This window comes from Lissotriton vulgaris, chromosome 5 (assembly GCF_964263255.1).
Source record: "Lissotriton vulgaris chromosome 5, aLisVul1.2, whole genome shotgun sequence".
Classification (NCBI taxonomy): domain Eukaryota; kingdom Metazoa; phylum Chordata; class Amphibia; order Caudata; family Salamandridae; genus Lissotriton; species Lissotriton vulgaris.
The window spans coordinates 216894183-216910732 of NC_141693.1; the positions used below are offsets into that span (position 1 = coordinate 216894183).

Consider the following 16550-nt stretch of genomic DNA (forward strand, 5'->3'; position numbering starts at 1 on the left):
TTTTGCTACACTTCTTTTATGCTGGGCTCTGTGTTGGACACTCCATGGCGGTCATCGCTCCATCTTGCCGCGGCCATTTGGTCTGCCTGCTCCGTCCGGGATGGCTATCGTGCAGCTGGACTCTGTCTACATATTGGACCGTAAAGGGCTGGGTTGAGGCTGCTTCTTTTTCCCTGGCCTGCTGAAACTCTTATTGCTGACATTCTACTACATGAACCGGGAATTCGAGTGCTGGTTTGGTATTGGTCTTGGGGCTCGGGGATGGCTGATCGTGGTTGCGCGTATTGACTGCTTTATATTTCTTTGATATGTCCTCCTCCGCTCTTACCGGGAGGTATAGATCAGGTTTCTCTGTTCTTCCTCCCTAACTCTTTCCCTTCTGTGGGTTCTCGGGGCGACAGGCACGTTCTTGGGGGGGGGGGGGGGGGGGGGGGGGGGGCCGTAGCCTCTTCGACGTGCAGGGTGGGGGGGTTGGGGCTCGCTTTCTCTCTTTTTCTTTCTATGGCCTTTCTTCTTGTTTTCTCTCTTGTTCTCTTCCTTTTCTTTTCTTCATATCTTGGGTCAGACGGGAGGTGGGGGTTTAGGGTTTTTTTTATTTTTCTGAGAAGTTCCTTGCGCTTTGTGCCTATGTCCTTACCATATGTTTTTTGACTGTAAGACCAGGATACTGATTTTTATCCATAGTTACTGTATGATTGCATATCCTGCTTTTCCTTCCCTCTTCTGCTACCAATTGAGGGCGCATATCCTATTACGCAGTTCCCCATGGAATGAATGCCTCTCTCCATGTGCAGTCGGATCCTTTTGTTGCTAGCTTGTAGTTATCCCTCCCATATCCTGTCCTATCGTGTTAAGCTAGGTTGCAATCTCTGACATGTTACATTGATTGGGCGGGCGCTAACTGGGGCGACATGTATCTTTATGCTTAGCTATCCTGTTCGTAATGATCCACTTCTGTATTACTATAACGATGTTCACTTGTGGTTATCCTGCTAAGTAGTTCGCCCACTCCGCTACCCTGTCTGACTCTAGGACGATTCGTCAAAATTATAAAACGAAACCCTCTGTATCCTCCTCCGGTGTTCCCTTGTCAGTTTATTGCAGTGCTGCCCAATTTTTTGCCAACTGTTACAAGCAAGGCGCTCCGGAAGATTGTATATTGTCATAGCGGCCGGCCAGCAATGGTTGTAGGCTGACGCTGTGTACTATGTCTGAGATAAATAAAGGTTTTCAAAAAAAAAAAAAAAACATTGCAAGCACTCACCCCCAGTCAACTGATCTGGGTTTAATCCATCGTCATTCTTTAGCTCACTCCGCCATCCCAGTTCAGTCATGTCCATAAGCAAATCAGTCTCACCCTGGGCCTCCTGGGAACAGTCCAGCTAGAACTGCCAAGCTATGTCTTCCCTGGACTGGAAACAGGCACCCTGGGACCGGTTTCTGGTTCATGACCCTCATCAGCCAGGCTATCTAAGGTAAGTTGGCAGGGTATGCCCAGACATGGGTCCCTTGCTCACTTTGCCACTGGATTCAAGCTAGCCTGGCGGATGAAGGTTATGAACCAGAAACCGGTCCCAGGATGCTGGTTTCCGGTCCAGGGAAGACCTGGCTTGGCAGTTCGGGCTGGACTGTTCCTAGGAGGCACAGGGTCCGACTGATTTGCATATGGCCATGTCTGAACTGGGGTGGCGGAGTGAGCTAAAGAATGATGATGGATTAAACCCAGATCAGTTGACTGGGGGTGTGTGCTTGCAATGTTTAACACTCCGTACATCATCCCCTTTGGTTTTGCTAAGTGTGTCCTAAGTTGGCAGGGTATGCCCAGAAGTGGGTCCCTTGCTCACTTTGCCACTGGATTCAAGCTAGCCTGGCCGATGAGGGTTACGAACCCGAAACCGGTCCCAGGATGCTTGTTTCCAGTCCAGGGAAGACATGGCTTGGCAGTTCTAACTGGACTGTTCCCATGGGGCACAGGGTCAGATTGATTCGCATATTGCCATGTCTGAACTGGGGTGGTGGAGTGAGCTAAAGAATGATAAAGGATTAAACCCAGATCAGTTGACTGGGGGTGAGTGCTTGCAATGTTTAACACTCCGTCCATCATCCCCTTTGGTTTTGCCCCGATTATTGTGTGTGCACACAATTTTTAAAAAAGACAACCTGTGGTGAATCCTAAGTCACATTCACAGCATCTTACTTATGACTCCCTCATATCACACATGGTCTAAGTCCCATACAAAAGATGTGTGACATGACACAGACACAGACACAGACACAGACACACACACACAGACACACACACACACAGAGACACAGAGACACAGAGACACACACACACACAGACACACACACACAGACAAAGACACACACCTTATAAACTGAAACTATCTTCCCAGAGATGGCTGGAAGGAAAGGGTACAGGAAAGTGAAACTTTGCCCTTTAACCAAGTCGCCACACAACCTGGAGAGAGGAGATTCTGCTTTGGGAGGGAATTACACAATGAGTACACCCTTGGCCAGCCAAATCAGGTTCTTCTCAGAGGAACATGAAGCCTCTCTGGTGAACTTGAAGATTGTTAAGTCTACTGTTGGAAGGCGGGGGTCCTCACAGAACAGGCTAAAAAAAATAAAACAGCAGAAGGGAGAAACACCTTTCTTTGCCATGTACAGGCTTCTACCCTTCAACATTCCAAGAAGGACCCAATATACGTAAATGAATCTTGATCCTACTTTAAACCAGATAATTAACTCCAAAATACTAGACCACATTCTATTTCAACAAGAACACAACAAAGCTCAAATGCATCCTGGAGCTATTTGACCCAAGTGATGAGGTGCAATCAAACAAGGGCCCACCATTCTAACACTCTGTGACTGCAGCATATCCAGCCTGCTTCCTTTTGTGAGAAACCAAATGATAACGTGTTCGTGGGAGAGAACTAGTGGTTGAATGCAATTTAGAGGAGCCTTCAAGGTGCTGCAGTTCAGAACTTGTTGTCCAATGGTCTTTACAGGAGCTGAAAACTTCAAAAGGAGCACATTAAAAAAGGGACCAGAGAAGAGGACGCCATGTCAGACTAATGGTAAGGAGTTGGACCTGGCACTTTTTGAGGGATAATATCCCCAAACATTTTGCTTTCTTCCTCCTATTTCTTCGGACCTGTTTTTGTTGGCTCTAGGACTCTCGGCACTTTTACCACTGCTATTCAGTGCCAACGTTCGTATGCTCTGACTAAACTGATTAGTTATCCAGGATTGGCATACATGATTTACTAGTAAGACCCTAGTACAGCGCACAGTGTGTGCCCAGGGCCGGTAAATCAAATGCTACTAGTGGGCCTGAAGCACTGATTGGCTACCCACATGAGTAGTCCTTCAACCATGTCGCAGGCCTGTCACTGCAGTGTCTGTGTGGGCAGTTTTACATGCCGTGTCGATCTAGCGAGTGCACCCCTTGTCAGGCCCAAACCTGGACTTTCTTTTACATGTAAGGCACCCCTAAGGTAGGTCTATGGACAGGGTGCAGTGCATTTGAAAGGTAGGATATGTACTGGTGTGTTTTACATGTCCTATCACTCCCATAGGTTATCATTGGAGCTGGCTTGTAACCTCTTACAAGTAGGAAAAGAGAGATTTTGAGTTTGGGGTCCCTGAACGCACAATTTAAAAACACATCTTTTAATGAAGTTAGTTTTTAAAGTGAATGTTTGAAAATGCTCTTTTTAGAAAGTGAAAAACACACAATTGATGGACGGAATGCAGAACAAATCAAATCACTCACCCCCAGTCAAGAGATCTGGGTTAAATCTATCATTTTTCTCACCATCCCACCCCAGTTTAGACCTGGCAATATGAAAATCAGTCTCGACCCTGTGCCTCATAGGAACAGTCCAGCCCGAACTGCCAAGCCAGGTCCTCCCTGGACCGGAAACAAGCATCCTAGGACCGGTTGTTCTGCATTCTGTCCATCAATTGTTCTTTTTGTATTTGTCTCCCCGAGTGGGACGGGTATGCCCAGATGTAGGTCCAGTGCTCTCCATGCCACTGGAGTCAAGCTATCCTGGCTGATGAGGGCTGAAAGCCCGAAACCGGTCCTGGGATGCTTGTTTCCAGTCCAGGGAGGACCTGGCCTGGCAGTTCGGGCTGGACTGTTCCCATTTGGCGCAGCGTTAAGACTGATTTGCATATGGGTGGGTCCAAACTGGAATGGCATAGTGAGCAAAAAAACAATGGATTTAGGCCCAGATCTCTGTACTGGGTTGAATGTATGACATAGTTCTGCATTATGTTCATCAATAATTGTTTTTTCTTTTAGAAAGTGTGCATTTTCTTTCTTTGCTCTTCTGAGCATCTGCCAGCCTGTGGAATCCATGTCTGGTTTAGACTGGCAGTTGGCCTACTTGTCCATTCCCTCTAGACAGTCGCAGAAAGGAAGCAGAGGTGTGCCCTGCATATCTTGATGGCCCCTCACCAGGATGATGGGTCTTCCAGAGCTAGAGTGGTGGGAGGTGTTGTCACTGACACCTAAATAGGGGTGTGCCTGTCCTCACACAAAGCAGTCTCTAACCCACTGTAATGTGTCTGGAGCCAGGTCTGGAAAAGTCAGGGTCTGGTGCAGGGGCGGCTCCTCTGCTACATCAGAGGAGCGTAACCCCACTGCAGAAAGACAGCACACAGAAGAAAAATAAAACAACAATAAAACTATATTGTCATTTTATTATTACTTCCAGCCCGCCGAGTCTAGAGCGGGGCAAAGGCACAGCATCACACAGCATGGGGGAGGGGGGAGGGGAGGGGGGGGGGAGGGGAGGGGAAGGAACTGAAAGTGTGCATAATGGTTTGGCCAGCCATCTTAGGATGGCCGAATTTACATGGGTACTTGGATATCTCCAGGCTGTTCATTGGAGATATCCTAGTGCTTAGGAGTACAGGCTCTCAATCCCTGCTGGAGCCGAAAACCGACCCCCTCCGCCCAATCCCAGCGCTTCTCTAATGCTGGGAGTAATAGCATGAGAGAAGCGCAGGGATTGCGTGGAGTCTGGGAGACTGTGCTAATGGGAACTGCGGTGCCAGGGCGGGAGCAGAGGAGCAGCGCGGCGCAGGAGCTGAAGACCGCACTGACAAGCAGGAAAGGTAAGTTTATATAGATTTTTTTCCACCGCACCACGGATTGGCAGTAGCCGCCACTAGTCCTGTGCACTACAAAGACTTTCCTTTGAAGTTTGCCTACTCCACAGGCAGAAACTGGTATAAGTACTGGATCTGTGACACCATAACGTCAGAACACTTCTGGACTAAGAGGAGATTCTGACAAGAAGAGCTGGAGAAGCTGTATGAGGGGGAACTGCCTCTCTGCTTGCTGAGGTGTTGTGCTGGCCTACTGCCGGCGGTTTCTGTCTTGGAGAGTAAAAGGACTGGACTTTGTTATCACCATCCTGATTGTCAAGCTTCTCCAAGGTCTTGTGGGCGCTTGTCTCATGTTATCAATTTACAGGACCATCAAAGACTTCATCTGCAGCCTATGAACTCCTCTGTTCTGACCTGCTAAGTGGGGCCAATTCCAGTTCTGGGCCCTTGGAGGTGGCTTCTGCTGAAAGAAAGGAAGAAGATCCATGCACCAGTCTTCAGCACCCGGTTTTTCTTGCCACAAGCTTGCCATGCAGAGGAAAAATAATCGCAGCAGTACAACCAAAGAATCAACGCAGTGCCGGTCGTGCAGCTCCAAGATCACCGCAGCCAGAGCCCTGAGCACCATATCTCAGAGGTCCCAGGCACCCACTCAGACTCCAACACAGAATCGCTGCAGTGCCTGTTTCACCACCGCATCAACTCCAGAGCGCTTGGATTTTCCATGCATCGCACCTGTGCGCAGAGTCTGCATAGTCGTTGTTCAGCAGTAAGGAACCAAGGCCTGTGTCTGAAACTCAAAGCACCACTTCCCCTTACAGGATGTAATCGATGCAACACCTCCCCTGACAGCAAGGAATTTAAGCATCACCTCCTCTGCACCACAGCAAGGAATTGAACCATCACCTCTTCTGGCAGTAAGGAATTGAGGCATCACCTTCCCTGAGGGTAAGGAATCGATGTATTGCTTTGTTTTCGGCACCTCATCTCCCATGCATCAGTTTTCATCTTTTGTTTTTGAGAAATCCCAGGTAGTTTGCACAAAAGTGACGCATTCATAGTTTTCTATGAACTGAACTGATTGAACATTCTAACAGTGATATCTTTGCTTGTGTATGTTGGATTTTTGTTGTTTCGGTCTTCTTTTATTCAGAGAAAGATTGTCTATTTTCCTAAACTGGTGTGGTGTCCATTTGAAGTGTTTTCACTGTGTTACTGTGTGTTTATGTACAAATGCTTTACACATTGCCCCCGAGCTAAGCCTGGCTGCTCATCCCAAGCTACCAAGGGGGTGAGCAGGGGTTATCTAAGCTGCGTAATTCCCTTATACCGACTTGAATAAATGGCCCTATTTGGACAGTGTGCAAGCCACTGACCCCTACAGACCCTCCTTTCGAACATGCGGTTTCCTTCCTCTCCCTCAGATTGAGCTGGAACCCCCCTTTTAAGTAAATACACTCCACTGCAAGTTAAGCTACATTTCAAATATAGTAAACTCAGTACTGGTGCAGAAATAACTGCCAAACAACTAAAGTGCCACATCACAACCCTGGGTGAGCATCAGCTGATTTGCCATGCTAATTCCTAGATAGGAAATGGATTCTAAAAGAGTTTATTTTGCTGAACGTTCCTTGGCAGTTACATTTTGGGATACATAAAGCCCGATTAGGTGTTTGGTGCCAATTAGAACAAACTACAATTTTGGAGGAAATGCTCAATATGGAGGAGAATCAAAGGATCCAGGATAAGCAGCAGACCAGCTCTTCGTGGCAGTAAGAAAAGCACTCTCTGAGTCGGACATCTGCTGGGGGACAGCGTAGAAAAAAAAAACATACTCTAAACTTTACATCAGATTTCCTCAAGTACTTTTTTCTGCACAAAAATATGTATTGTCAAGTTCAGCATCCCGTTGGTCCCTACATTACACTCTGCAAACTTTTATGCATAGCAAAAGAAAACAGCCAGAAATAACTGCAGTAATTGGTAAAACAAACGAATAAATGAACCAGGGATAAAACAATCAACTAGTAACCCAAGATTTTAAAAACTCAGACTAGATGATAGCAAGATTAAGAAATATTCTGAAGGATTTAAGACTATGGACGTATGGAATACGGGGGACCTAGGACACAAGTGCTCAGGAACAATGTGTGCCGTTGGTGCTCTTTTTACGCTCCCATGGCGCCTACATATTAAGGAAAGAAAGGTTCAGAGACACTTACATGGCGCCCATTGTGAGTACCCCCACTCTGGTTGTACATGCAACGCATGCACAATGCAAAGTACACTATCCCTCATTTGTATTGTGGTGAGGTTAGTGCTACTCTCAAGAAAGCGCTTTCAAAGGGGTCTTGGGGAATACCAAGAATTCCCCATAAACTTTCCCACAACAGGGTCTTTTGGTTCGCCGCTAAATCCAGGCTGCAGTGTATACACAGTGAAATATTCAGTGGCACTTCGAACCATTGCTTTTCGTTTCACTGCTGGGCTTTGCATGCTCTGGACAGGGAACATTTCTAACTGTAAACAAAAATAAAATGTTTGACGAGAAATCCTTAACCAAATAAGTTGACGAGTGAACAAAATAAGGGATGAACCACAGGCATCAAACGTATGTATGTTACAGCGTAACCCAACGATTATAATTCCATCATCGAGTGCAAAGAAAATATGTCTGTACCTCCAGGCAGGTGCTGTCTTCATCTTTATTCATAGCTGTGAAGGACAAAATGATCAAAAAGGTAAGAAATACAAAAAACTGATTCGGAGTGCAAACATTATAAGAGAAAAATCAAGTAGATCAATCAAAGCACTTATCTAAAAGTCTTCAACTTGAAAAGATTTACAGTGGTGTTAGCATTTCTTATACGAAGCAAGGTAAATCAGATCAAAGCTGAATGTTCTGCTGGGACACAAATACAGCAGAAAAGGTAATACCATAAAGGGCACATAACTGCCTTATGTTACCTGTTAACTACGTGATGGGTAAAATAAAAAAAAGTTAGATGTTTCTGAGATGCTACAAATACACTCCCCAAGCCAAAAAGCAGTGCTGGGAACATGTATTCCCATAGTCGGTGATAAGAAGAATACGGAAATTCTGCAATGAATAAATTAAATAACAGGTAGCAACTGATGCAGATGTGTGAAATGCATTTTAAAGAGACTATACGTTCAGAAAAAGCAATATGGTACTAGAAACCGTGCATGAGAGTCATTAACCCAATGCGAATTTAGCAGAATGTGTATTGTAAATGTCCTTGTTTCTCTCCAAACTACGTATCTGACGGATTATCCAGTTTACGCATACTAACTACCATTGGATATCAAATGAATTCTAAAGGAGAACTGGAAATGGGCAACACCTTGGTATAAGCATCCTAAGAGCAATGTTTATAATGGGACCAAAATACAAAATGAAACGTGTAATGCAGCTCCACTTCAAGATCTACTGGTGTACTGAGAAGCACTTGCAAGCAAGAAGGCAACAACAAGCATTTGCAATGCAATAGGTCTCGCATTAGGAAAGTGTGAGCTATTGGTATTGTAAATGACTATTTTTTTAAATATGTGTTTGCTTTGAAAATATATAAATTAATAGCATTGTTCTTCACAAAGCCAATAGCTTACACTTTCCTAATGTGAGTCCTATTGGCTATGGCAGTGCTTGTTGGTAGCAAGCAAGGACAGTGCTGTTGTGGTGCTGAGTGATGATGTGGTTGGGCTGAGTGATGTGGTGGTGCCCCTGAGTGATGTGGCGGTGTCCCCGAGTGATGTGGCGGTGTCCCCGAGTGATGTGGCGGTGTCCCCGAGTGATGTGGCGGTGTCCCCGAGTGATGTGGCGGTGTCCCCGAGTGATGTGGCGGTGTCCCCGAGTGATGTGGCGGTGTCCCCGAGTGATGTGGCGGTGTCCCCGAGTGATGTGGCGGTGTCCCCGAGTGATGTGGCGGTGTCCCCAAATGAAGTGGCGGTGTCCCCAAATGAAGTGGCGGTGTCCCCGAGTGAAGTGGCGGTGTCCCCGAGTGAAGTGGCGGTGTCCCCGAGTGAAGTGGCGGTGTCCCAGAGTGAAGTGGCGGTGTCCCAGAGTGAAGTGGCAGTGTCCCAGAGTGAAGTGGCAGTGTCCCAGAGTGAAGTGGCGGTGTCCCCGAGTGAAGTGGCGGTGTCCCCGAGTGAAGCGGCGGTGTCCCCGAGTGAAGCGGCGGTGTCCCAGAGTGATGCAGCGGTGTCCCAGAGAGATGCGGCGGTGACCCAGAGTGATGCGGCGGTGGCCCAGAGTGATGCGGCGGTGGCCCAGAGTGATGCGGCGGTGGCCCAGAGTGATGCGGCGGTGGCCCAGAGTGATGCGGCATTGACCCAGAGTGATGCGGCGGTGACCCAGAGTGATGCGGCGGTGACCCAGAGTGATGCGGCGGTGACCCAGAGTGATGCGGCGGTGACCCAGAGTGATGTGGCGGTGTCCCAGAGTGATGTGGCGGTGTCCCAGAGTGATGTGGCGGTGTCCCAGAGTGATGTGGCGGTGTTCCCGAGTGATGTGGCGGTGTTCCCGAGTGATGTGGCGGTGTTCCCGAGTGATGTGGCGGTGTTCCAAAGTGATGTGGCGGTGTTCCAAAGTGATGTGGTGGTGTTCCAGAGTGATGTGGTGGTGTTCCAGAGTGATGTGGTGGTGTTCCAGAGTGATGTGGTGGTGTTCCAGAGTGATGTGGTGGTGTTCCAGTGTGATGTGGTGGTGTTCCAGTGTGATGTGGTGGTGTTCCAGAGTGAGTACCCCCACTGTGGTTGTACATGCAACGCATGCACAATGCAAGGTACACTATCCTTCATTTGTATTGGGGTGTGGCCATGTCTGTGCCTCCGACTAGTTATAGACAGAGGAGTATGGTTAAAACAGTGCACCAACTAGCTCCACTTAGGAAGTTTCTATAGGTTAGTGCTACTCTCAAGAAAGCGCTTTCAAAGGGTCTAGGGGAATACCAAGAATTCCCCATAAACTTTCCCACAACAGGGTCTTTTGGTTCCCCGCTAATTCCAGGCTGCAATGTATACACAGTGAAATATTCAGTGGCACTTCGAACCATTGCTTTTCGTTTCACTGCTGGGCTTTGCATGCTCTGGACAGGGAACATTTCTAGCTATAAACAAAAATAAATTGTTTGACGAGAAATCCTTAACCAAATAAGTTGACGGGTCAACAAAATAAGGGATGAACCACAGGCATCAAACATATGTATGTTACTGCGTAACCCAATGATGTGGTGGTGTTCCCGAGAGATGTGGTGGTGTCCCAGAGTGATGTGGTGGTGTCCCCAAGTGATGTGATGGTGTCCCAGAGTGATGTGGTGGTGCCTGGGGTTCTGTGTGTGTGGGATTGTGTTTGGGGGGTTGTGTGTGTGTGTGGGTGTGTGTGGAGGGGTGTGGGTGTGGTGTGTGGTGTGTGTGTGTGTGTGTGCGCGGTGTTGTGTGTGCGCGGTGTTGTGTGTGTGCGGTGTTGTGTGTGTGCGGTGTTGTGTGTGTGCGGTGTTGAGTGTGTGTGTGGTGTTGTGTGTGTAGTTGTGTGTGTGGTGTGTGTATGTGGTGTGTGTGGGGGGGTTGTGTGTGTGGGGTTCTGAGAGCATGGGATTGTGTGTGGGGATGTTTGTGTGTGGATGTGTGCGTGGGGTGGATGTGTGTGTGGGGGGGGTCGTGTGTGTGGGGGGGTCGTGTGTGTGGATGGGGGGTTTGTGTGTGGGGGGGTGGTGGTTTGTGTGTGGGGGGGTTGTGTGTGTGTGGATGATGGCTGAATTCAGTGCTCAGTACCAGTCTCTTGACACACTGCGAGACCCTTACATTTGGTTTTATACACATGAGAATGAACCAGAACAAAATTGGAACCATTGGAATTCACACGATTCCAGTGGAGGCCGAGTAGCAACATGTTTTGTGGCGTACAGTTAAGTAAGCAGGAAATTTATCAGGCATTGATAGAGAATATTAAAATATTTAAGGCAAAAAGGAAATCATTGATTGAACCCCCAGCTATCCTTAAAATAGGAATATTATTGACATTGGTAAATCAAATATCATCTAAAAATCGATACTTGCACCTTGTCTCTGCACGCCATATATAATGAACTGTTACATCACAGGATGAAGGTTAAGCCAAGCACCACAACAGTAAAACAAGTATTGACACAGACAACCACCCCTCCAGATGTCCAGTGTACGTACGTTCTGCTGAAGTCACTGCCTTCAAGACCCAGAGACAAGGAATGGCAAAAGTGGGGTCAGTACGTAACAAACGGTGAGTCAGTGGTAGTATGTTACAGTGGTGTAATAAAGAGGGGAGCCGAGCTCCAGGGGGGGCCCTCAGTACAGTACCCTAGCCTGAGAGCTACTGAGTGAGTCTAGAGGAAAGCCCTCTATGTACCTTTCAGGAGGGGGGGGGGGGGGGGGGGGGGGGGGGGCGCACTCAAGTTTTATTACACCATTAGGTAGAAAATGCGGACACCTCTGGGAACATCAAATAGACTACCTTCCTTGGGCAATCGAAGTAAACTGGCAGTCAGAGTTTGTGACTGTAAACTCAGGGAGTTTACATTTCTGAAGAAACAGTGGCATCCTCAGTAGGGTTCTGTTCTACCACAGTAGTCTAAGGCAGTCTAACTTTCTCTAAAGGCATCTACGCAATGTGCAGCAGAAAAAAGTGTACACTTTGGGGGTCCTCTATTAGAGGTATTGAGGTAAAGAAACGTGCTGCGCTGTGTCCAATGAGAAGACAGCCAATGTCACGCAAATAGAGTGAGACAGGCCATCTCACCTTCTGATGTAGGTAGAGAGTGCAGGCAGGCCCTCCAGAGAGCACGTGCACTTCATAGTTGATTAAGTAGCGTGTATACCCGAACTCCCCTAAGCCAAGGCAAGAAAGGGCTGTTTGGGGGGACCTCCGTGAAGCCGGACAGGCCAGTTAAAAGTTCAGAATAGGGCCAGGATAAACATACAGCCTGGAATTAAAATGGCTGAGCTAGTGACACATTTTCCCACGGTTTGAATAAACGAATTGCTGCGTGATTTCTAATAAAACGTTACTCTGGTACAGCCTGTAGCTGGATGCGAGATTGGAAATGGTTACTCGAAAGCAAACTGTGTTTTGGCAACGAAAAGCTGAGGCAGGCAGTGACTGTGGGGAGAGAGACATAAAAAGAACGAGTGGGTTGGCAGTCTGGAGAGAGGCACAGAGTTTGAGACCATGGAACGTAGAAAAGCCAAGGAGAAAATAAATTGATAGAGGCGGGCAGAGAAGTAATGCAGGATTAAAACGGGGAGAAAGGCAGATGAAAAGGCAGTGAGAGATTAGGCGAAAAGGGAGATCAGAGAAGGAAAAGAAAGTGGCCACATTATGGGAGCAGGGGTGGTGGAGAAACAGAGGTGGACAGGCAAGAGCGTGATAGAGAAAAGAGAATGGTAGAGAAGTGGGGATAGCGTCAGGGAGATATATATATAATGTGATGAAGGCTGTGGCGACGCAGCCGAAACCAGTCATGTTGGCTATGGAGAAATAAAGCACTAAGAAGATTACCTCACACGTTTGTGGTCTGTACCTGATTTGTCTACTATAGGATATAGTAGCACAGGACTGTTGGTGATATATATGTATATAAATAAATAAAAAACAAACAAAGACACAGAAGTTAAGATAGGGGAGGAGAAAAGGAGATAGTGTGGAAGAGACCGACAGAAGAGAGGTGAGGCGAAAAGGCTGGGATAGATAGGAAAAAAGAGAGAAATTGGTTGAAAAGGGAGAAGAGAGAAATAGTAGAAGAGGTAGCCACGGAGAGCACTTCTGCAGACAGTCTCGAAAAGTTCAGCTGTAAACTGCGACTACTCAGCTGCCCATATTTTGCTTCGAAGTGCATTGGGAGAGAGAAATGTTCTGTAGGTTCATGAAAGAAAAATAAAGCTCCGTTTCCATGACTGCCAAGTCCCCTCCTGCAGAAGTGGAGTATGTATAATCTCCCGAGTGACTGATGGTCTGGCCCGACATTTGGTGGCGAGCTGTCTGCCGTCATACCACAGTCTTGTCTCCAGAGGGACATGTATGTAGGCCTTTTCATGGGTGGGGAAGAAGGAGTCTTCAGAATCACGTCCACCCCTTGCTTTGGGATTGTCTTCCCTTACGCTGGCGACTCATGACCTTGCTAATTCCACCCTGCTTTCAAAAGCACTTTCCACTCTGTCAGCAGCGCCAACCCCCTAACCACAGCGCGTGGCCCGGACACAGCAGGCCGCAGCACCCATGGTCACTCCTCCCTTACTGGCACCTGTGCATTATGTGGCTGACTGTGCATCTAAACAGCCTGTTATCCAATGCATACAACGAGGTATGTCACCTGCAGGGACCATGGTAGAGCGATGCTTGTGAGAGTGTAGGAAATGCAGTAAAGGTGCAGCGAGCAAAAGAAAGAGAGTAAAAGAGACCAGTGGGGTGAATGAACGAAAGGGACTTAGAGAAGTAAGGTTCGAAAGTGAAAGTAAGACAGAAGGGGAGATAGATAGTTACGTCAAAGTCAACCAGTGAAAGACAACAAAAGCCCGGAAATGGCAGAGAAGCTAAGCGAGGAGGGAAAGAGAAGAGAAGTGAATGGAGATAGGGCGAGAATATAGGATTAGCAACTGCATGAAGAGACAGGCCTGGGAAGTGAATGAAGATCAGGGAATGTAGGTAATATAAGATAAGGAACGCCCAGATTAATAGTGTTAAAGAAGACAAAGGAAAGAAATGAAAACTAAGGAGTAAAAGATAGGAATGGCCTAAAAACAGTGGCAAGGGATGTATGTGAAAAAAGTAAGTGGTGGAAAACTAATCAAATCGACATGAAAGAAATAGAAGATGAGAAAGAGATTGAAAGAAACTCGCAGTTAGAGACCAGAAGGAATAAAATGTAAAAGAAGAAAACAGATATTATGAATGACAACGTAAAATAGTGGATGATGGAAAAAAGGTTAGCATACTAATAAAAGTAAGAAGTAAAAAACATACGTTGAAGCTGGAAAGAAAGAAAACTCGAGGGCACGAAGGACAAGGAATGAATGAGAAGTTTAAACTGTGAGGGATGTGCTCGGCATTGCTCAGCGTTTGTGTTGGGGGCGGGGGAGCGGGGGAGCGGCAGCCTTTGAAGTCTGATGCAGAGGCACAGACAAATGGTGTTGTGCGATGTGCACGCGGGGGTGCGGCACCCATTGAAGTCTGATGCTGAGGCACAGACAAATGGTGGTGTGTTATGTGGCTGGCGTGCATGCACATAGCCCACATGAACTGTATGAGATCCGCAGCCGTTTTGGTAGACTTTTCTTTTCCGTTAACTATAATCTCGCTGGAGCAATGCGCAAGCGCATTGGCTCAGGCGAGACCTAAAAACAACAAGAGCTGAAAAAAACATTGAGCTACTGCCTGCTGACAAAAACAATTTTACCTATAATGTATGTTTATTATAGTTTAGAAAAAAACTCCTGCCTGAATTCAATATGAACAAAATTACATTTGCAATCTAGCTAACATACACAATAATAATCAGTACCGAAATATAGGCTCTGAAAATGTTGCAAACTAAGTATTTAAAAAAATGTACAAATAAAGAACAAATCCTTAATCTGAAAGGTTCAGCGCTGTGGAGAAGTAAAAAAAAACCTCTATTTAAAATATGTTGTGGGGACATGGCCACCAGGGACATGATGTAACCACGTTTCAGTGGACCTTCTCTACACTCCAGGAAAAAGCAGCAATCTCCTACCCTTAGCACTCTGACAAACACAAAGCCCCAAGGAACCATAACTTCCTCAAAGTTTTGGTTCACTGGTTCTATGGATCCCGGGTCAGTATTCAAATTATATGGGCTTAACCGATGCATGGCATTCATAACACCCAGATTACGAAAATTATTCTTTATAGTCTGCATCACACATAATATATGCCAGTCTTGATTACTTTCCAGTAAGATCCTCATTTTGTCCAAGAGTAAAGATCCTCATTTCGTCCAAGAGTAAAACATACAGGAATAGCCCAGATTGTCCTCTTTGATCATGTCAGTTAAAATGGATAAGCACAGAAGAAGACCACAACCAACCATCTTAGATAGGCACCAAGATGAATGACAGCCTAATTAAAGGATTCAACATTCCGTACACATTTAGCTAAAGCAGTGAGGGCCTATTTAAATGAAAATAAGAAGGATGAGTGTGGGGGGGGGGGGGCTTACTATTGCCTGGGATGCCCTGAAAGCAATAGTTGGGGAACAGTCGAGTCCACACTCCATTAGAGTCAAACAACTGGTAGAGCTGGAAGAAATGCACAAAATAATAAATGCTATCAAAGTATGGAGAAAGATCGTGTGCTGAAAACAAAGTGAAAACTTTGGGCATGGATTAATCAAAATAAACATCGCTTATAGCCAAACCAAAATACTAAAGTGAGGTAAACAAAGCACGTAGATCATGGATTTTTTAAACTGTGGGTGAAAAATCATGAGAGACAGAATACAGGGAGTGAGGAGCGCATTAGGAAGACTACACTCCTATGACGGAAACATATGCTGAATGGTTTCCTCTTTTTGTAGAAAACTTTACGCAGCAGATCACGTCTCCCTCCCGCATGACGCTACAGCTAAGCTGACACATGAATAGGCTAAAAAACTACACTTACCAACTGCGGTAGAAGACGACATCAATAGGCAACTTAAAATTTAGATACTCTACATTATCTGGTGCGTATTGAACCATTTTATCCAACTTACGGCTTTGTTTTAGCCCCCATGTTGACTAGGCGGTTGAATTTTTGGGGGGGGGACACCAACTCAGTAGCCCTTTTAAAAAAGGAAAGACCATGCACTGTGCAGCTCTTACAGAAGGGTTTCATTACTTATACATTTTTGATAGAGCAAAACCAATTGGGATTCATACACAGAAGAAACTGTGAGGACAATACAAAAAAGCATTTACAATGCAATAGGTCTAGCAGCATTAAAGTTTGAGTTATTGGCATTGTGTATGACAATGCGTTGCATAAATTTTTTAGCAAACTTTGAATTGGTGAGCAGTGAGAGTGTGTGCAAGAGTATGCTGTTGCTCACATCTGTTATTATTCACACAGCTCTGAGGATGCACCTCACGCACTGGGCTGACACAGTTATTATTCACACAGCCCTGATGATGCATCTCGGGCACGGGCTCACAGCTGTTATTATTCACACAGCTCTGATGATGCACCTCAGCACGGGGCTGACGCAGTTATTATTCACACAGCTCTGATGATGCACCTCAGCACGGGGCTGCCGGCAGTTCTTATTCACACAGCTCTGATGATGCACCTCAGGCACGGGGCTCACAGCTGTTATTATTCACACAGCTCTTATGATGCACCTTAGGCACGGGGCTGACAAAGTGATTATTCACAC

At 46.4% G+C, this 16550-nt stretch overlaps 1 protein-coding gene across 1 annotated transcript in view; it reads right to left on the minus strand.

The window, feature by feature from the left end:
* The window catches only part of PNPLA7 (patatin like domain 7, lysophospholipase), a 1710105-nt gene that overhangs the window by 1640165 nt on the left and 53390 nt on the right, over window positions 1-16550 (minus strand). Inside the window, exon 2 of the mRNA XM_086921192.1 lies at window positions 7808-7842. Coding sequence (XP_086777318.1) covers window positions 7808-7840 — 33 coding nt within the window. The 5' untranslated portion in view covers window positions 7841-7842. The remainder of the gene's footprint in view (window positions 1-7807; window positions 7843-16550) is intronic.